This window comes from Furipterus horrens, unplaced genomic scaffold (assembly GCF_987537825.1).
Source record: "Furipterus horrens unplaced genomic scaffold, mFurHor1.1.pri manual_scaffold_12, whole genome shotgun sequence".
In the NCBI taxonomy this organism is placed as follows: Eukaryota; Metazoa; Chordata; class Mammalia; order Chiroptera; family Furipteridae; genus Furipterus; species Furipterus horrens.
In genome coordinates, this window is record NW_028327182.1 from 54,777,767 (window position 1) to 54,800,553 (window position 22,787).

At 40.1% G+C, this 22,787-nt stretch overlaps 1 protein-coding gene across 4 annotated transcripts in view; it reads left to right on the forward strand.

The window, feature by feature from the left end:
• FARP1 (FERM, ARH/RhoGEF and pleckstrin domain protein 1) overlaps window positions 1-22,787 on the forward strand; it is a 370,189-nt gene that overhangs the window by 232,251 nt on the left and 115,151 nt on the right. For all 4 annotated transcript variants that reach the window (XM_090258835.1, XM_090258837.1, XM_090258833.1 and 1 more), the window contains one exon: window positions 22,242-22,346. In XM_090258835.1, coding sequence (XP_090114961.1) covers window positions 22,242-22,346 — 105 coding nt within the window. The remainder of the gene's footprint in view (window positions 1-22,241; window positions 22,347-22,787) is intronic.

Here is a 22,787-nt window from a genome sequence, read left to right on the forward strand (position 1 = left end):
TAGGGTAGAACAGATCCCCCAGGACTTTGTTTTCCTTTGTAAGAACTCTCTCTGGTCTTTATCTTGACTTTTGAGCAGAGGAGTGACACTTCTGATTTAGTAGAAGATGACTGTTTCTGATAGAGCTGACTTGGAAAGCTATTTGGGAACTATTTATATGGTAAATCAGTAATCATAAAATTTGAGGAGAATATCATAAAAAATAATCTGAGTGATTTCCAAGTTCTTGTGTGCCATGATGTGTGTATGAACCAGAATCATTGAGGGATACTTTCCCAAACCTTTAATACATGTGGGCTGTAGGTATGCATGAGGTTAGAGGATGCAGGTGATCTGAAGTTTCCAAGTGAACCTGATTTTCAGAGTCCCCTGAGAATCATTGCCATACTGGATTAGCTCCTTAATTAAATCCTGGCTCCTGATCAGCATTCCTTCCTAGTAAGTTTGTAAAAACTTAAAGAATCTGTGATGTAAGCCATGTAGAATGATCTTGTTTGTCAGCACTGTGGTTTATTAGTATCCAAAGGGCTTGTTGTCTGACACTTAAAGGAAAAATGTGTTTAATTCATACTCTGGCAGTCCTAGTAGAATATTTTTGGATGTGCTTTTTATGCTTTTGTTATATACTTATTTGTATGTTTCTTTTTCCTAAATGTAGGGTCTGTGTCCTTATAGTTTATCTTACTCTAGCTAGTTGTTGGTGGGAAGGGACTGTCATCAAGAGTGAACACATAATTTTTTTTGCTTTTTTGTGGTTTTCCAATTTGTGGAACATGCAGAGTCTTTCCCTCCCTGCCCCAACCCCCAACACACACTTTGTCTTCTATCTATTATCTCGTTCCTCAACCCCTCATCAGGAGATAATGGAATATAAGGGAAAGTATACATTTTATTTTATAGTGCTTAAAGTGTATTGAAGCTTAAACATATTTAAGAGGGAGTTTGCCTAGCTACCAAAAGTTGGAAATAACCTGGAAAGTATTTCAACTAAAAATTAAATATAATGGTTCACTGTGACTTATTGAGTATCTTCTAAATGTGGGCACATTATCTTATTTAATTATCCTAGCCATTTCTTTAAAGTGTATCATTATTCCATTGTATTCCATTGTTCAGATGGGAAAATCAATGCTCAGGCAGGCCATTTAACTTGCCTGGGCCACATAGTTGGTAAGTGACAAGCTGGGCATCAAAATTATGACCTGATGATGCTCACTCTGTGCTGCTCTCAAATGTAATCTCATACATTTTTATACCTAATAGTAATAGCTTTATTCATTGGAAAAGACACAAAAGTTAAATTTCCCTCTATTTTCATAATGAACATGCTTTTTATGGTGCTTGACTCCCCCCACCCCCAATTTACCATTTCCTTTAATAGAGTGTCACTATTTTTGGATATTTTTCAACATTTATTGTGGTAAAACTACATATAAAATAAAATTTACACTTATTTAATCATTTGTAAGCATATAGTTCAGTGGCATTAAGCACATTCACATTGTTGTGCACCCTTCACCACCATCCATCTCCAGAACTCTCTTTGTCTTCCCAGACTGAAACTCTGTACCCACTAACAGTAACTCCCCATTCCTACCTCTCCCAAGGCCCTGGGAACCACTATTCTACTTTCTGTCTTTATTGCATATGCTTCTTGTACTTTTATCATATACTTATATACAAGTTGATTTTCCCAAGCATTCCCATTTTTCAAAGAAAGAGAAATATTAAGTTTATGATTAGAACTCTGACTTCCTTGCAGATACACAAATCTGGAGCTGGGGCCCACTCTCACCTCAGTCATTTGCACTGTTAACAGTATACTAAACCTAAGAAATACACAAAAAAAGAGTGAAAAATAAATAGTATTGATTCAGGAGGTTTTCTGGATACTCCAGAGCCAAGAATTCTTAAAGGAACCTGAAGGCTATTATTTACATATTTTTAAATTTAAAAGCCTCATGCATAAAAATAATTTTTAAATGTCTGTTTAGGATTGAGAAAATGTTCCCATTCTCCCTACTGGCTAATTGAAAAACACTAAAAATGTGTTCTGATTAAAGCGTCTGTAAACATTTAACAATAATTCTTTCATTTAATGTTCTTAAAGGTTCTCCAAGAACCTTGGAAAAAGGCTGTATTTCAAAAACCATGATAGAAGAACTCTTCCTGAGCATAAGGAAAGATGAGAACTAGGAACCACATTTGATGGCTTTGTTTTACAAAGTCTTTACCTTTCTGTTCAAATGTTAAACTAAATTCAATAAAATACCTATCTTCTATCTTCCTATGCAATAATCATTTTAGAGGCCAACTGTATAATATCAGGTATATTTTCAGAAAGTGTAGGCTCAGCAGGCTGGATGCACTTTTGAGGTTTAATTAAAGCACTGAATCCAAAAAGAAAAGTGCCAAACTAAATAGACATAAGGAAAATGCAGGCATTTTGTTGTTGCTGGAAAAAAGGTTGTAATGCTTTCCTTCAGCAGTCATAATCTAGTTTCTACTTGCCTAATTCATTATTTGCTGATATTCATTTGCCTAATGAATATTTAAAGTAGCAAGATGTCAAGCAAGTGTTTTTGGGTTTTTTTTAATGGTAAAATTTGGAATATTTTTTACTCATCTACTTCTAAAAGTGTTCAAAAGACAATGAATTGCTCAAGGTCAAGAGTGGACAAAGCCAGCATCATGAATAGCTGAATTTTTTTTCTTTTGCTACAGTAAGCAAAAGAAAGCAATAGAAATCTGTCACGGCATGAGTGGGTGCACACACATGGTCTTGGCATGAAGGAAGAAAGGGCAGTTTTCTACTAATGATGTTGTGGTTATAACATAGCTAAATTACAGCAAAGAAACTGAAAGGGCCCATTCTCTTCTTGGCCTGGAGTCGGGACTCTGAAATCCAGTCTGAAGTATGTTTAATGAGTGTTCTGAATGCTGGGACTCAATGCAGAGAGCAACAAGGAGCACAGTGTGTCCTGGCAGACAATGTGGCCACCCTTGAAGCTGCAGTGAAGAGAAAGAATTGTTGCATTTGTGGACCCCATAGATGGGCAGACCGAAACATTTAGCTATATTCTCCAGGAATGAAAGTCTTGTCCTGGTTCCCCAGACTTTGATTTTAAAGTTGTAGTTCCTGTTCTTGCTCTGGTTGGCATTTCACAACAATGGTGATCACACTGTGTGCTGACCAGGCTACTACCAGGTCTGCTGTTCAGCATTTGAGTAATTTTCCTTCCAACTCTTTCTTTTCCTCCTCCTCCACTACCACCACCCTCCCCACCATCACCATCCCTCCCACCACTCACACACTCACCTCCACCACCCACTACCCACCACCAAGTAGAGTTTACTGAGTACTGGATACCATCCTAAGAGCTCAGTGTGTACTATCATTTCACCCTCACCACACTCTTTGAAGTGATTCAGCCATTACTCCCCATTCTACAGGAGAGGAAACTTAGACCCAAGGGATAACTTGCGCAAGGTTGTACCTTCATGGAATTGAGATAGGGGATTTGCAAAATAGCCTCTATAGTTTGTATTCTTAGTAATTATATCATACAGCCTCTCTATCACTGAAGGGCTGGAGAAATAGAATGAGAAACATCTCCCACATTTCAAGTGTCCCATTTCTGTTTGTTAAAAATTTATTTTTTATTATAATTGACATACAATATTAGTTTTCATTGTACCATATAGTTGATTCAACATTTATATACCTTACAAAATGTTCACCACAATAAGTCTAGTAACCATCTGTCACTGTACATAGTTATTACAGTTATTGAATCTATTTCCTATGTTGGACATTATAGCCTCATGACTTGCTTTATAACTGGAAGTTTACATGGAATATAAGAAGTACAAATGTCCCATTTCTGTGTTAACTAACAATTCCTACCTTTACAATGGAAGATCATGCTTGGCTTATGTGATACCCTAGTTTGCAGGGGCTATGTCATACTATGGTCATACGACATGTGTCATACTAACTATATGTATCATACTACATATCCAACTAACTAGCTTTGGTGCCTTGAGTCATAGCACATACAGAGCATCAGCCTCTTCCCTTGGTTTTATCAACAAGTTTCTCCAGGACAATTTGGCTCATCAAATTATGGATGTAAGTCTTGAAAGAGATAAAAGGGTAAATAGACTCTGAGGCTTAATGGTTAGGAGCAGATTCTCTGAAGCTGGGTTTGAATCTGAACTCCACAGTGAGTGTGGCCTTGGCAACTTTGTGCCCTCCAGCCTGACGTGTTCCAGGGCATGTAGCCTAGATGAGTTGCAGGTGTCAGATGTATTGGTCCCTCTGTCCATAAGGTGAGCCCCCAGAGAAGTCACCTCTGGCCTCCAGTATCTGTTTACTCCAACAGGTCATGCAGACATTATTATTAATGTTCCATAAGGGAAAATGTTAGGGACTCTCTGTTCTGGCTTCTAATGTGCTGTCAAAAAGTCTTGTGCCATTTGATTCTAGCCTTTGCTTTTCTCATAATCTTTAGAATCATCTTTTCATTCCTTGTATTCCTGAATTTCTTTCCCTTGAAATGGATTGTACTCCTTCATTCTGTGAGACACTCTCTGGCCCTTTCAATCTAGGAAGTTAAACTTTCAGTTCTGGAAATTTTCCTTATATTGCTGCTGTTGTGAAGACTATGCTTTGAATACCAAGGTGCACACACAAGGATGAGTTGCTACTGAATGACAGGTGGATCCTTGACAGGCAGGCCTGGCTGGCTCTGTGTTTTCCTGCTCTGATTTTCATTTGGAACTAATATCAAGCTTGACACTCAATCAGAACAAAAACAAACAAACAAACAAACCCCACTGTTATGGGCTGAATTGTGTCCTTCGAAAAGATATGCTGAAGTCCTAACTCCTAGTATCTGTGAATGTAACTTCATTTGGAAACAGAGCCTTGCCAATATATCCAAATTAAGATGAGGTCATTAGGGTGGGCCCTCATCCAATAAGACTGGTGTCCTTAAAAGAAGATAATGTGAAGACACAGACACAAAGGAAGAGGGTGATGTGACGACTGAGGTAGAGACTGAAGTGATACAGCTGAATACCAAGCAACACTGAGGACTGATGGCTCTCACAAAAAGGTGGAAGAGGCAAGGAAGGATTCTACCCAGAGTCTCAAAGGCAGCATAGCCTTGACAATGCCTTGATTTTGGACTTCTAGCCTCCAGAACTGTGGGAAAATAAATTTCTACTATTGTATTCACGCATGCATAGCACCGTGGGTGTGTGCTGGACCACCAGCTGGCCGCCAACCACACTCCTGCCGATCATAGCCGCACTCTTGCCACCGCTTATATACTGTGCAGAGACAAAGCTGGCTACTAGCCAAAATATGACATCAATGCTTATATAACTATGAATGCGCTGCGCATGAGAATCTAATTATCTCTAAGCAGCCTATGCCTGGGCATCCGGGATGAGGGAGCCTGACAGACTTTATTGTCCTCACATGCCCTAGGATCAGATGTGTTAAAGGTTAGTGACTTATGGAAATTGGAACAATATTCTAATTAATAATAAGTTTTAATGGTAGCAGAAAGGGGGCCAAGGCTTTTGAGAAACACCCTTCCCTTCTGCTGGATAACAGCACACCCTGATTGTCATGATTTTGTTGATCCCAGAACAGAACAAATAAAACACTTCCAGAAACAGCTCTCTGATATCTGTGCAGTTGCAAATTTTATAAACCCAGTCAGACGTCATCTGTGTAGATTTCTGTCTGTGAGATTATTTCAGAAAGGCAGAACCTTAGCTTGTACCAAGTGGGAAGAACCATTCATTCAGACTCTGTGAGGAGTTGGGGAGGAGGAGAAGAAGAAACCCCCAACTCAGAAAGAATGGTGTGTTTATTCTTTTAGGGGAGAAAAAGAAGCACTCCCACATAAAACTTTATGTAACAGAGGTAACCTGAAGGTACAGACATATTTTAAAAGCACAGTAAACTAAAGCAACTTTGGTTAACAGTTTTTAATAGCTTGAAGCTATATGTGAATGTTCATATACTGTTTATTATTCATTACTTACTTGCCAGACACCCCCCAAGAATGTAAACCTCCTCCTAAAATTTAATTTTGTTGCATTCCATGAAAAGTCAATATTCAGAAAGCATAAGGACATACAGTTTGAAATCAGCCAATTTTTTTTTTGTGCCATTAATTAAAATTCAACTGCCTTTTGCCATTTAACTAAAAGTAGACAATAAGAAAAAAATGATAAAATTTGATTATATAGTTTTACTCATCACTGCGTTGTTCTCTAAAATATAACATATAATTACCATTTGGTTTCTTTTTTGTAAGTAGTACACTTCTAGAATATATTAATCAAGGCTGGAGTGTGTGTGGGTCACAGTTTTTTAGAGGCTGTAGGAATCTTAAAGGTCTCTGCCCCTTCACTCCCAGTTCAAACACTTGGGGACAATATTTTTGATTCATTTGTCATAAGATCCCTTTCATATTAAATCATTACTAACAAATATAAGTTTTCAATAGATGTCTAAATAACTTGATTTCCCTTCCTCATGTATGACACCTTATATAGTCGTAAATATTAATGATGTATCTTTGTGTTTGTGTTTCTTAAACTAACTAATTGAGAAAATCCCTTTACAGATGAATTTTCCTCAGTATCTCTACTTTCTGTCCTGCCAATTTATTCTAGACTGTTGCCACACTTTTCATGATTCAGATGTTATTGACTTACATGTTCCTTTAAACCAGCAGTTCTCAACCTGGGGGTTGAACAGCCCTTTCACAGGGGTCGCCTAAGACCATTGGAAAACACATATATAATTACATATTGTTTTTGTGATTAATCACTATGCTTTAGTTATGGTTGGGGGTCACCACAACATGAGGGACTGTATTAAAGGGTCACGGCATTAGGAAGGTTGAGAACCACTGCTTTAAACAATAAAGGGCTAGTGAATTTGTATAATAGCTTTCGAACCTCATCATCAGTTTTCAGTGCAAAGCCTGCACCAAATGCATAATTTGTATTTGTGGTTACTTCCAACAGTGTTTATTTTATGCCTTTTTTGCCAGACACATAAAAGAGCTCTTTATGCTTAGAAATATTAACAAACATTTAATGCACACATATGGATATTCATACATTCTTCCCATGTGATAGGCTCTTCTTCACAGCCACCCTGCTTGAGCTGGCTCCAACCCCTAAATATTTTACTGAGCTGTTATGTGAAGTCAATAGATTCTATTGTGAGTAACCCTCTCCAGTTAATTATAATGTGAACCCAAGTCATCAGTTCCTTTCCCTCCTTTTTTTCTGCATTTTTATTGTGGCAAAACAGACATAACATAACATTAACGTTTAGCCATTTTCTAAAAGATTTATTTATTTTTAGAGAAAGGGTAAGGGAGGGAGACAGAGAGGGAGAGAAACCTTAATGTGTGGTTGCCTTTCACACCCTCCAACTGGGGACCTGGCCCATAGCACAGATATGTGCCCTGACTAGGAATCGAACCAGCAACTGTTTGGTTCACAAGCCAGGACTCCATCCACTGAGCAACACCAGCCCATTTTAGCCATTTCTAAATATATAGCTCAGTGGGATTAAGTACATTCACAATATTGTGCAATCATCACCACTATCCATTTTACATTCTGTGATATGATTTGAACAGAATGACTTCTCTTGGGTTGGCCAAAAAAAACTTTAGTTTTTTCCATAAAGTAAAAGATACATTTTTCATTTTCACTAATAACTTTATTGATTTGGATATTTTGAGTATGTTGTCTATCTCCCACTATTGACTTCTAGTGGGTAGAGGCCAGGGGTGCTGCTAAACATCTTACAATGCATAAGACAGGCCCACAGCAAAGAATTATTTGGCCAAAATGTCTGTAGTCCCAAGAAACTTTGCAAACCATTTTGACACATTCACTGAGTCACAATATCTTCTTTAGACATTGCACAAATCTTTTTTCACATTTCAATTGCATTTCTACCTTTCTTTGTTTTAAAGTATATTTTATTAATTATGTTGTTACAGTAGTCCCAACTTTTTCCCCCTTTGCGGCCCTCTGTCCAGTACCCCCTTCCCTCCAAAAATCCCACCCCACTTAGTTCATGTCCATGGGTTGTGCATATAAATTCATTGGCTTCACCCTTTCCTATATTATTCCTAACTTCCCCCTGTCTATTTTGTACCAACCAATTATGCTTCTTAATCCCTGCACCGTATCCCCATTTCTCCCCCTACCCCCTCCCAGTTGATAACCCTCCAAATGATCCCCGTACCTATAATTTTGTTCCTATTCTGGTTTGCTTAGTTGGATTTTGTTTTTATATTTTACATTCAGTTAATAGTTGTGAGTTTGTTGTCATTTTAGTGTTCATAGTTTTGATCTTCTTTTTCTTAAGTAAGCTCCTTTGACATTTCATATAATAATGGCTTGGTGATGATGAACTCTTTTAGCTTTATTTTGTCTGGGAAGCACTTCATCTGCCCTTCCATTCCAAATGATAGCTTTACTGGATAGAGTAATCTTGGTTGTAGGTCCTTGCTTTTCACCACTTTGAGTACTTCTTGCCAGTCCCTTCTTGCCTACAAAGTGTCTTTTGATAAATCAGCTGATAGTCTTATAGGCACCCCTTTGTAGGCAACTCTCCACATCTCTCTTGCTGCTTTTAGGATTCTCTTTATCTTTCACCTTTGACATTTTAATCATGATGTGTCTTGGTGTGGTCCCCTCTGGGTCAAGCTTGCCTGGGACTTTCGGTGCTTCCTGGACTTGTATGTCTATTTCCTTCACAAAATTTGGGAAGTTTTCCTCCAATATTTTTTCACATCAGTTTTCAATTTCTTGGTCTTCCTCTTCTTCTGACACCCTCATGATTCAGATGTTGGCGCGTTTAAAGTCCCAGAGGTTCCCAAGACTCTCCTCATTTTTTTTCAATTCTTGTTTCCTCATTCTGTACTAGTTGACTGGTTTTTTCTTCCTTATGTTCCAATTCATTGATTTGAACCCTGGTTTTCTTCCCTTCACCATTGGTTTTGTGTCAATTTTCCTTCGTTTCACTTAGCAGAGCCTTCACTTCTTTTATGCGTTTCCCATACTCAAGTATATCTGTCAAGCCTGTGAACATCTTTATCATCAGTGTTTGGAATTCTCCATTTGTTAGATTGGCTATCTCTTCATCTGTTAGGTTAGCTATCTCCTTGTCACTTAGTTCTCCCATTGGAACCTTGATTCATTTTCTCTTTTGGGCCATACTTCTCTGTCTCCTCATCTTGACAGGCTCCTATTTGTTTGCCTCTGTGTCTTAGGTACAGCTGTCTCTCCTATTAGGGGCAGAGCCTTAGGGCGACCTATTTCACCATGTTGTGGTGCTTTGGGGGAGGGGTCTAAGAGGGAACAATGCCGCTTGCCCAACACTTGCCCCCAGGCACTTCCCCCACTTTCATATGGGACTGGCACCCCTCTAGCTATTGCCCTGGCTGATGTTCCCAGAGTGGGTGGGTCTGCAGACGTTCTAGGACTGTGGGGGCCCTTTAAACAAATGGACTCTGCTGAGAGGCTGGCAGTTTCTGCCTCCGCCCCAACCCCTAATGGTTTGCACAGTCAGAAGCAATGAGGCTTTATTTTTCCTGGTGCTAGGACCATGAGCTGTGCAGTCTGGTGAGGAGCTGGGAACGCTCCCCAGGTGTCCCTGCTGACATTTTAAAATATGTAACTGTTGTTTCCACTGGCCTACCACTGCTGCCTTCACCACACCACATCCTCTCCACCCCAGTTCTGCCCCTCCTACCTGTCTGGATAAGTATTTCTTCTTTATATTTTTGTTTGTTGGTCTTCCATGCAGTTTTATTTTCTGGAACTTCTGGTTGTTTCTAGTTTTGAGGTAGTTGTATTCCTTCTTAGTTGTGGGGGAGACGCAGCACGTCTGTCTATGCCTCCATCTTGGCCAGAAGTCCTTGCATTTTTACCTTTCTTGAAAAACAAAACATAATATGCTGAAACTGTTGCATATCTTCAATATTAAAATGAATGTACAAAAATTCACCAATTTTTATGAGGTTTATTTTAAATGCATGCTGATACAACAGCTGTCACCATACAGTAACAAAATTGTTTCAAATGAATTTTTTTTGGCCAACCCAATAGAATAAAGCTCAAAACTTCCTTGGAGACATGTGCAAACCGATGGATAAAATCCACAATAGGAGGGAAAGGGGGGATTATTTTTCTTCAAGAATAAGGATGCAACTCCTTTTCTACTTTTCTTCTCTAAGATGCTTTCTCTAAACCAGAATTTAGCCCTGACACATGGATATTCCCAGACAATTCTACCCCAACCCTAAAAAAAAGGTAAACTGTGTTCCTAAACTTTGGAATCATAATGTCTGGAAGCATTTTTTACCATAGTGCCTGGTACATATTGGAGTGTTAATGAATTCAGACGGCCACTTACCCATGAAATTGTCCTGTAGTGGCTGCATTTAACCTTATAAATACTTTCTAGTCATGCTACATACTGGTTTTTCTTATATCCTCGAATATCACTAGCATTCACAGAGAAATTCATAAATGCTATATAGGCATCTATTTTATAGGTGATAATTAGAGGAGTTATAATATCATTCAGACTCTTATGTTTCCCTGTATGAAAATTGTGGTATCATGGAAAAGTTATTCTGTACAAAATAATAAACTTTAATGAAATTATTAAAAATGAGGACCACAGCTATGCAAGATGGTGGAGGAATAAGTGGAAGCTAAACTAACCTACTACCAGGAACAATCTGGAATTACAACTTAGTTGTGGCAAAATCGTCTGGAATAACCACCTGAACACTAGCTGGAGAGAAGCCTTATGACTAGGGACACACATAAAAGGCTGTTTCATCACAACATGACTTGCAGGAAGTGTAGAGATGTGAGAGGGCTGGCTGGGCTCCCACGGGTGGCAGTTGAAGGGACAGAGAAACATCTCAGCAGCCGGGGGTTCCTCCTGAGAAGAGCAGGGTCTTAACCCCCAGATGGACTTCTCATCTTACAGCAACAGAGCAGAAAGTAAAATAGCATCCAGCTGTGAAAAGTGAAAAGTCATGGTGTTTTTTGCTGGCCTGAGAGAAACGGCTGGAGACAGAGAGATTCTTAAAGGGACCATGTAGGAAAAAATATTGGCACTCGCTTACCGTAGGCTTCAGCAGAGGGAGGACAGAGTGCACAAGAGACATGTAGGAGAATTTGGGGCAGTGGCCATGAAGAGAGAACTTGAGGGAGCAGTTGACTGCGTCCCAGTGCTGACTCATTCCCCATACTGCAGGCAGACCACTCCCCTCCAAATGGCATCAGCCTGAGGGGAGCAATTGTCCTAACCACAGGAACTAATATGTCTGACCCTAAGTGCCTAAGCCTGATGGCAGATCACAGATTGAATAGATTAACAACTAAAGGAGACAGACAAAGGCAGTAGATCTCTGGCAGTCTCAGACAGGCTTCCTAGGCCCAGACTAGGACACGATATGATGCCACCAGATGGAGATACAGGAAATAAAGAAAGTGCACATCTACAACAGTAGATAAGATGTGGGAGAAGTGACTCTCAGTTGGCTAGCTGGAGGAAAGGACCCACCAAATAGCAATACAACAACAAGCAAAACTCAGGTACAACCAGACAGACCAAATAAACAGAATAAAGGATATCCAGAGCATCAAGTTCAGAATATCAAGGAGACTACACCACTGAATCCAATAGGTCTCCTACCACAGAAAGTCACAGCATGAACACAGGAAGTCAAAGCAGATTATCTAAGAAGCAGAAATAAACAAGAAGACTCACAAAAAGATGGAGAGACACGGAGGCAAACAAACACAGGAGACTTTCGGCCAAGATGGAGGCCCAGACTGACATGCTCCATCTCCCTCCACAACTAAGAAGAAATATAACTACCGCAAAACCAGAAATAACCATAAGTTCCAGAAAATAAATGGAAGTCCAATATATGAAGTTATAAAGAAGTGGTGCTCGTCCACACAGGTAGGAGAGGCGAAGCTGGGGAGGAGAGGTCAAGCTGTGCTGTCCGCGGTGGCAGCAGCGATGGCGGCAGGACAGCAGTAAGCACACCCATATTTAAGAGGAGGCGAGAAGTACCTGGGGAGCACCCCCAACTGCAGACCAGACCCATCAGTTTGTGATTCCAAAGCTGGGGGAGGAAGACCTCCATTGCCTAGGACTGTGAGGACTGGAAGGGGTGGGATAGAGGAGGAGGCTCCCGGTCTCTCAGTGGAGAGTGAACAGCAGGAATCCATCTTGGACGCCCACCCTGCAGAAAACGCTACAGCGTGGTGAGAAGGGTCGCCCGATTGTGACGAGTGCATGGGGCTCCGCTCCCTATAGCGTAGGAGGTGTGACAGACCTGCCCAAGAAGCAAAGATAAACACAAAATGGTCAGGATGGCACAGATCATGATAGAGATCCCGGTGATGCAGCTGACCAGACAGCAAATATCTAATCTAACGAAGCAGCAGATAGGAAATCTTTCTGAGGCACAGTTCAGAGATTTGGTAATAAAAATGCTTACAGACCTAACAGCAGATCTGAAATAAGACAGGGAAGGAATGAAGGCTAGTCCTGCTGAAATGAAAAAAAAAATGCATATGAAACTAGTGGTGAGGGCAAGAAAACCAGGGATCAAATCAACAAATGGGAGCATAGGGAAGGAGCAAAGAGTCAGCCAGTGCAGAAAGAGGCAACGAGAAGTGAGGAAAATGAGGAGAGGCTCAGAAACTTATCGGACAACTATAAGCAGGCCAACATCTGAATCATAGGGTTGCCAGAAGGTGAAGAAGAACTAGAAATTGAAAAATTATGTGAAAAAATAATGAAACAGAACTTCCCTAACGGGGGGAAGGAAATAGACGTACAGGTCCAGGAAGCACAGAGAGTTCCAAAACAACTGGACCCAGGGAGAACCACACCAAGACACATTATAATCAAAATGTCAAAAATTAAGGATAAAAAGAGAATCTTAAAAGCAGCAGGAGAGAAGAGAATTATGTACAAAGGGATCCCAATAAGACCATCAGCTGATTTCTCAAAAGAAACTGCAGGCAAGAAGGGACTGGCAAGAAATATTCAAAGGAATGAAAAGCAAAAACCTACAACCACGATTACTCTATCTAGTGAAGCTGTCATTCAGAATAGAAAGGCAGAGAAAGTGCTTCCAGGACAAAGTAAAACTGAAGGAGTTCATCAGATCCAAACCACTGTTATGTATATGAAACACTAAAGGGGCTTGTTTAGGAGAAAGAGGATCAAAACTATGAACATTAAAATGAAAACTGTATCACAACAACCAACAACAGAAGCCAGGGAATCAAAACAGGCAAACTAAATAGGCAACGAGAGTGGGAAAAGAATTATAGGTATGGAGAACATTATGGGGGGAGGTCAGCAGGAAGGAGGAAGCAGGGATAGGGAGGGAGATGGTACAGGAATTAAGAAGCATAGTAGGAGGGAGTGGCGTAGATAGGATAGGAAGATGTTGAGAAGAACTATATGCACAACCAGTGGGCATGGACTAAGGGGGGTAGACAACTGGAGGGAGAGATGTCATTGGGTGGAGGAGATAAAGGGAAAAGAAATTGTGACAACTGTAGCAGCATAATCAGTAAAGCATATTTTTAAAAAATGGGAAGTCAAAGAAACAAACCCGCATTGAAAAAAAAGGAACCTTCAGAAAGAGTGCTAAATGAAATAGAGGTAAGCAAACTATAAGAAATTGAATTCAAACTAAAGATTATAGGTAAGCTCAGTGAGCTCAAGAAAGCTACAAAGAACTCCAGGGGAACTACGAAGAACTCCAGGGAAGCTACAAGGATCTTACTAAGAACTACACGCATTAAGAAGGACATGGAGAGACTTGCAGCCAAGATGGAGGCCTAGACAGACATGGTGCATGTCCCTTCACAACTAAAAAAGGAATACAACTACCTCAAAACAAGAGACAATCAGAAGTTCCAGAAAACTGAGCTGCATGGAAGTCCAACAAACAGATATAAAGAAGAAATACTCATCCAGACAGGTAGGAGAGGCAGAGCAGAGGCAGAGAGAAGATGGTGTGGTGGTGGCAGCAGCGGCAGCAGTGACAGGTTGATAGAAAGCGCTGTCACGTGTTTTAAAAAGTCAGGAGGTACACCTGGGAATTGCCGCCACCAACAGACCAGAGCAAGCAGCTCAAGGTACCAGCGCCGGGGAAAATAAAGCATCATTGCTTCTGACTGTGCAAATCAGTAGGGGTTGGGACGGAGGGAGCAACTGCCTGTCTCTCAGCAGAATCCACTTATTTAAAGGGCTCCCATGGTCCTAGAACACCCGCAGACCCACCCACTCTGAAACGACAGCCAGGGCAATGGCTAGAGAGGCGCTGGTCCCATAGGGAAGTGGGAGAAGTGCCTGGAACAGGGGTGAGTGCTGAGCAATCGGCATTGTTCCATCTCAGACTCTCCCCCACACACAGCGCCACAATGTGGTGAAACGAGTCGCCCTGTACTGACAAATCCCTAAGGCTCTGCCCCTTACAATGTAACAGGTGCAACAGCTGTACCTAAGACACAGAAGCAAACAAACACAGGAGCCTGTCAAAATGAGGAGACAGAGAGATATGGTCCAAAAGGGGGAGCAGATCAAGGTTCCAGTGGGAGGACTAAGCAACGAGGAGATAGCCAACCTAACAGATGAGGAGATAGCCAGCCTAACAGACACAGAGTTCAAAACACTGGTAATAAAGATGCTCACAGACTTGACAGATGTGCTTAAGTACAGCAAATGCATAAGGGAAGAAGTGAAGTCTATTGTAAATGAATCGAAGGAAAATTTACACAGAACCAATGGTGAAGGGAAGTAAACCGGGGATCAAATCAATGATTTGGAACATAAGGAAGAAAAAAACAGTCAATCAGTACAGAATGAGGTAAGAAGAATTGAAAAAAGTAAGAAGAGGCTTGGAAACCTCTGGGACAACTTTAAATGTGCCAACATCTAAACGATAGGGGTGCCAGAAGGAGAAGCAATCAGACAAGAAAAAGAAATCAAAAGTACCCAAATTGGAAAGAAGGAAGTAAAACTTATTTGCAGAAGACATGGTAGTGTACATTGAAAACCCTATAGACTCCTCCAAAAAAACTACTCAACCTAATAAGTGAATTTGGAGAAATAGCAAGGTACAACATCAATATTCAGAAATCAGAGGCATTTCTGTACACCAACAATAAAATATCAGGGAAAGAAACCTGAAAAAACTCCCATTTTCTATAGCAAAAAGAAAAGTAAAGTACCTAGAAACAAACTTAACCAAGGAAGTAAAAGACCTGTACTCGGAAAACTACAGAACACTGGAGAAACAAATTAAGGAAGATACAAATAAATGGAATCACATACCATGTTCATGGATGGGAAGAATCAACATCATTGGAATGTCCATACTACCCAAAACAATTGATAGATTCAGTACAATCCCTAATAAAATGCCAATGACATATTTCATAAATCTAGAACAAATACTTGAAAAACTTATAAGGAACCAAAAATGACCCCAAATAGCCTCTGCAATCTTGTGAAAGAAGAACAAAGTAGGAGGAATCGGAATACTTGATATCAAACTATATTACAAGGCCAAAGTAATCAAAACAGTATGGTACTGGCATAAGAACAGATATATACATCAATGGAACAGAATAGAGAGCCCAGAAATAAACCCAGGTCTCTATGGTCAATTAATATTTCACAAAGGGGGGAGGAGCATACAATGGAGTGAAAATAGCCTCTTCAATAAATGGTGTTGGGAGAACTGGACAGGGACATACAAGAAAATGAAACTAGAACACCAACACACCATGCACCAGAATCAACTCAAGATGGATAAAAGACAAATTAAGCCATGACACCATGAATGTTATAGAGGAAAACATAGGCAGTAAAATCTCAGATATCCCACTCAACATTAATTTTGCTAATATAACTCCGAGAGCAAAGGAAATGAAAGAATAAACTAATGGATCTGTATCAAACTAAAAAGTTTCTGCTCTTCTAAAGAAAATATCAGCAAAATGAAAAGGGAACCAACCATATGGGAAAACATATTAGGCAATGATACATTGGACAAGAGTTTGATCTCCAAAATAAATATAAGCACCTATACAACTCAACACTAAAAAGACAGATAATCAAATTAAAAATAGGCAAAGGACCTGAATGTACATTTCTCCAAGGAGGATATATAGAGGGCCCATAGGTATATGAAAGAATGCTCAATGTCACTAGCCATTAGAGGATGCAAATTAAAACCACAATGAGATAGCACCTCACACTGGTCAGAATGACTATCATGAAAAAAATCAAGAAACAACAAGCTCTGGTGAGGATGTGGAGAAAAGGGAACCCTAGTGTACTGTTGTTGGGAACACAGACTGGTACAGCCACTGTGGAAAGCAGTATGGAATTTCCTCAAAAAACTAAAAATGGAACTGCCTTTTGATCCTACGATTCCATTGCTGAAATTATACCTGAAGAAACACCAATTCAGAAAAACCTGTGCACCCCTATGTTCACAGCAGTGCTATTTACAATAGCCAAATGCTGGAAACAGTCTAAGTGCCTATCAGTGGATGAGAGGATCAAAAGACTGTATATTTATATGATGGAATTCTATCAGCAGAAAGAAAGAAGGAACTCCTGCCTTTTGCTACAACATGGGTGAAATTGGAGAGTATTATGCTTAGTAAAATAAGCCAGGCGGCCAAAGAAAAATTCCATATGATCTCACCTAATGCAGGAACCTAATGAACAAAACAAATGAACAAAATAGAACCAGAGCAATGGAAACAAAGAACAGACTGACAGTGACCAGAGGAAAGAAAGGGGGAGAAAAAGGAGGAAAGAAGGGGAAGGGTCTGGTCAAGAAACTCATGTAGATTACCCATGGACATGGACAATAGGGTGGGGATTGACTGTGGGAGAGGGGGGAGGAGGGTGGGGCCAGGGAGAGCAATGCGGGGAGGATGGTAAAACTGTAATATAACAACAGTTAAAAATGGGAAAAAAATAATTGAGACCAGATTTATGTTTTTTATTAACTGGATTTCAAGCATCTATTTCTAGCCTCTTAGTTTTACTGAGATATGCTTGATACATATCTCTGCTGACTCAGTAAAGGACCCAGTTCAAGTGGGAAGTCCACCTCATCTCAGTTTGTTCCTCAAGGTGCTTAGTTGAACATCATGTCTATTGAAACATCCATTGTATAATGATTTGTTGTTGTTGTTGTTGTTTGGACTTCCAACACTAAATTGTGAAGTCTTATTTCCCAGACTGTAAGTCTAGATGAAGTTCTCAAATTCATTGATTTTCAGGTATTCTTGGGAAATCTGAATGCTTGCCAGTTGGTCATATAATTGGTAGGTCATATTTTAACAAACAGGAAATGTCAAGAATTGTGAGAGGGGACTGCCGGTCAAAATGGTGGTATAGGCAGATATAACACACCTCTTCACACAGCCACATCAAAATTAGAATTAAAATGTAGAACGACCATCACTCAGAAATGTCAGAAATCAAGTTCAATGGAAGTCTGACAACTATGGAATTAAAGAACCACATCCATCCAGACTAGTAGGAAGGGTGCATATGTGGAATAGGCTGATTCCACACCCACATGAGGTGGATAAAAATTCAGGAGGGATATCTCAGTAGTGAGGAGTCCCAGCCCCACACCAGGCCCCCAGCTAGGAAGATAAGTCCCCACAACTTCTGGCTACAAAAATCGTTAGGATTGAGTTGGTGGAAGAAACTTCTGTAGTCCCAAGCACTTCCTCTTAAAGAATCCATACATGGACTCACCTACTCAGACTTACTCTCTCTGAGCTCCAGCACTGGGGTAGCAGCTTGAAAGTCACCAGTGCTATACAGGGAGGAACTGAAGTGTCTGGCATCAAGACAAGCAGAGACCATTGTCCATTTTCTAACCACCCCCCTGCCCCCACTGCCACAGAGCTGGCATGCTGGTGAAATATCTGAGACTCCATCAACCTGACTAACACTGTTGATCCCTCTTGGAGATCTCCAGAGAGTCTTCCACACCCAACTTATGAGCCTAACCAAGCTGCTTTTCCATATGAATGAATGGCTGATTGTGGTTCATGCTGCACAACTTCCCAAATCCTCTTGAGCAGGCAACAGCTAGCCTCAGTGAGCCCCTGGCCCAGCAGTAGCAGCAGCCAACCTAGATTAACAGTTTGGCTTCACCTGGGAATCTCCAAGCCCAGCACAAGTAGCAGCCATCTCAGATTGCTTTATCACTCAGGCAGGGTAGCAAAATACAGGTGGGGTTGGTCTTTCTGTGCACCACCAGGAAACCCCAGAGCCAGTGCACCCAGGGTACAGCTACAGACCATGTCGGAGCACCACCACCTCTGCCCCTGTACAGCCAATCCTCCACGGAGGCCTAGTTTGGTGGTCAGTGGTCACAGCCAATCCTTGCAGCTACTGGCCTGGGTAAATCCCTCCCATTGATCTATTAACAGCAACCAAAGCTCAGTGACAAAAGGAGAGTGTACTCAGCCCTACACAGGAAAGGCACACCTCAAGTACCCAGCTTAGGTGATAAGAGAGGCTATGCCACTTGTCCCTACAGGACACCTAGTACATTAAGGCACGCTACAAAGACATGGAGTCACAGCAGCTCTACCTAATACTTAGAAACAAACACAAAGAGGCTCCCAAAATGAGGGGACAAAAAAAACATTGACCAAATAAAATAAGAGATTAAAGCTCCAGAAAAAGCTAAACACAATGGAGATAAGCAATCTGTCAGGTGCAGAGTTCAAAACACTGGTTATAAGGATGTTCAAGGAACTTAGTGAGGACCTCTACAGCATAAAAAAGATCCAGTCAGAAATGAAGGATACACAAATTGAAATAAAGAACAGTTTACAGGGAAACAACAGGAGAATGTATGAAGCCAAGAATGAAATCAATGAAGTAAAAAACAACCAATCAGAACAATGAAGGAATCCAAAAAAATGAGGATAATATAAGCAGCATTTTGGACACCTTCAAGTAATCCAACATTTGCATTGCAGGGATGCCAGAAAGAGAAGAGAAAGAGCAAGAAATTGGAAATCTAGTTGAAAAAATAATGAAAGAAAACTTCCCTAATTTGGTGAAGGAAATAGACATACAAGTCCAGGAACACAGAGAGGCCCACTCCCAGTCACATCATAGTTAACTTGGCAAAGGTTAAAGATAAAGAGAGAATCCTAAAAGCAGTAAGAGAAAAGCAGTTAGTTATCCCAGGGGAGTTCCCATAAGACTGTCAGCTGACTTGTCAAAAGAAATTTTGCAGACTAGAAGGGATTGGCAAGAAATATTCAAAATTATGTAAAGCAGCAACCTAAAGCCAAGATTGCCCTACCCAGCAAAGATATCATTTAGAATTAAAGGACAGATAAAGACCTTCCCAGACCTGAAACAAAGTAAAGGTGTTCATCATCACCAAATCATTATTATATGAAATGTGTAAGGGACTTATTTAAGAAAAAGAAGATCAAAATGATGAACAATAAAATGGCAAAAATACATATCTATCAACAGTTGAATCTAAAAACAAACTAAGCAGACAAAAGGAACAGAGACAGAATCGTGGATAAGGAGAGCATTTTGATGGTTGCCAGATAAGAAGGGGTATGGGGGAATGGGTGAGGAAATGAGGGGACTAAGAAGTACTAATAGGTAATTATAGAATATCCATGGGGATGTAAAGTACAGTATAGGGAATAGAGTAGCCAAAGAACTTATACCCATGACCCATGGACATGGCACGGGATTTGCCTGAAGGAGGGGGAGTCTGGGTCGAGGGGGGCAAAGGGGAAAAAATCATGACAACTAATAGCATAATCAATAAAATAGAATTAAAAAGTGTATTGTGAGAAAGAAGATTGTGAAACTGGCATGTGATCTTCTCTTTAAAAAACATATCATACAGGAATGCTTCCCCAACTTCGTAGCTCTGGGCTCGTGTTTATGTTTTTATTAATGCCTTCAGAATTTACTGGACAGAGAGAAGGACCTAGAACAAAGAGCTGTGTATCGGTTACTCATGTAAGCTCTTTGTAGGCAGGTCTGAGAACTTGAACCCAGGACCCTGCTTAGCCTGGCTGAAGAATTCCCAAGTGCTCTCAGCATGACTCAGTAGGGCAAAGTGCTGCAGCAAAGAGATGAAAAATAAGATTGGTGACCTGTAATCCATGTGGCTCTTAAGTCCACTGGATAAATGCTGGTGTATGGGGGAGGGAGGGTATGTTTGACAGAAGAGAATGGGGTTTACATTCAATCACGTTACTCCTGCCATCCATCAGGGCAATGAAATGACTCAACCAGTAACCCTTGGACCAGGCATTCTAAGTCGAAAGCCTGGTGAATTTGGGATTCTCCATGGAAAATATTGCTCGCTATCTCACAGATAGCTGTGAGTATCTTCTAGATTTTAATGATGAGGAATTATGGGAACATAAATTGGTATCTGTTAAAAACAAAGATGCTTTATTGCTGGATACTGAAGCATCTTTGATGGCTTCTGAGCTTACACTGGGGCAGGCTAATGGACATGCTCATCATTGCGCTTGTCAGCTAGTCTACTGGTTTGCTAATTGGTTCCTAAATGTTCTGCTCTTCTCAGAGGGGAGGTGAAACTAGAAGAGTGGTAACTGGAGATGATCATGTCTTTGAAAAAAATTTCTTTCAGTGTTTGATGTAGTGGAGTTGGATCTATTTTACTGGTGAGTCATTAGGAGTCCACTGGATAATGAAGAGAAACCAACGCATATGATTCTAAACTTTTAGGGTAGAAATTTAGTTATTATATATCATATTCCGTTTCCTTACAGATACAGTGTAGGACTGACTTTAGCAGACATTGATTGAGTGCCAGGTGCTTTGTTAGGCAGTAGGAATAAAAAGGTGAATAAATAATTCAGAATTTAATTAGGGAGACAGACTCATAGCTACTTATCTATATATAATATAGCACAATGAGAAACTTCTTGACTCATTCATTTTAATAAAATTGGCTGGTCTTGAGCATTGTGCATACGGGGATTAATAAAATATTGCCTTTATCTTCAATGTATGTTTAGTCTAGATGAGAATCTGCACAAAGTGCTATAGAAACCTAGAGAAGAAAGCCATAAATTCTATATTCATGGAAGAGAGAGGCACAGGTCAGGGTTTCAATGGTCATAAAAAGGGAATGGGATCATGAGTTGAAAATTTATGTCCACACAAAACCTACACCCAAATATTTATAGCAGCTGTATTCATAATTGCAAAACTTGGGCAACCAAGATGTCCTTCAATAGCTGAATACATAAACAAACTGTGGTCCATCCAGAGAATGGGATAATGCTCAGTAAAAAAAGTAATGAGCTATCAGGTCATGAAAAGATAGGAAGGAAGCTTAAATATACATAGCCAAGTGAAAGATACCAGTCTGAAAAGTCTGCATACTTTGTAATTCCAACTACATGGTATTCTTAAAAAGACAAAACTATAAACACAGTAAAAAGATTAGTGGTTGCCAGGGCTTAGGGAGGAGGGGGTAAAGGTGGAATGGATAGAGCACAATGGATTTTTAGGATTATTGGTACTGTTATGGTGGATATATGATATTATATATTTGTCAAACCCCATAGAACTATACGACACAAAGAGTGAACACTACTGTAAACAATGGACTTCAGTTGATAGTAATGTATCAATACATATTGGCTCAATAATTATAGCAAATATGTCAACAGTAATGTAGTGATTTTCAACCTTTTTTATCTATTGGCACACATAAACTAATTACTAAAATTCTGTGGCAACCAAAAAAAATTTTTTTTTGCCAATCTGACAAAAAATAGGTATAATTTTGATTCCTGCACATTAGATGGCTATTGTGTTGGCTATTGCCATTTTTTATTTGACAACCTAAGGGAAAAGGGGTCTGTACCCCTGACTAAATAGTCAGGTATTGCATGTTTTAAAAATTCATGCAATGCACCGGTTGAAAATTGCTGCACTAATGCAAGATGTTAGTAACAGGGGACACAGTGTGTGTGGCAGGGACAGGTATCTTGAAACTCTCTGTACTCCTGCCTGTCTCAGAGTGCGTAACTTCTCTTGTTTCTGTTCCCAGCAAAGAGCCCCAGGGAAAGTGTTGCTGGATGCAGTTTGCAACCACCTCAACCTTGTGGAAGGTGACTATTTTGGCCTCGAGTTTCCTGACCACAAAAAGATCACGGTAGGTGATATCATATTGATCTTGCTATTTTATTTATTGTTTGACTTGGGAGAAGGGAGTAATTGGGACCTTTCCATGACCATATAGAAATATATAGAAGAAAAACACCCATAGCACTTTTCATCTTTTTCTGAAAATAATGGGTGACAGCATTAGCAAATTCAAAGAGAATACACAGTGAAGACTGTCAACCTCTCACCTTTTCCCCACATCTCTCCCTCCAGGACCACCATTACCAGTTTCTTGCGCAGACATCTGATCAAAGTCTGTGTATATGTATACATAAATACATATTTTTGAAATATGCTGATATGAGATGTGTCATACACACACACACACACACACACACACACACATCTGTAGTTTTCATACCTTCCCCCATTAAAATATCATGGAGATCTTTTCTTTTCAGGACATAAATAGAATTCACTTCCTTCTTTT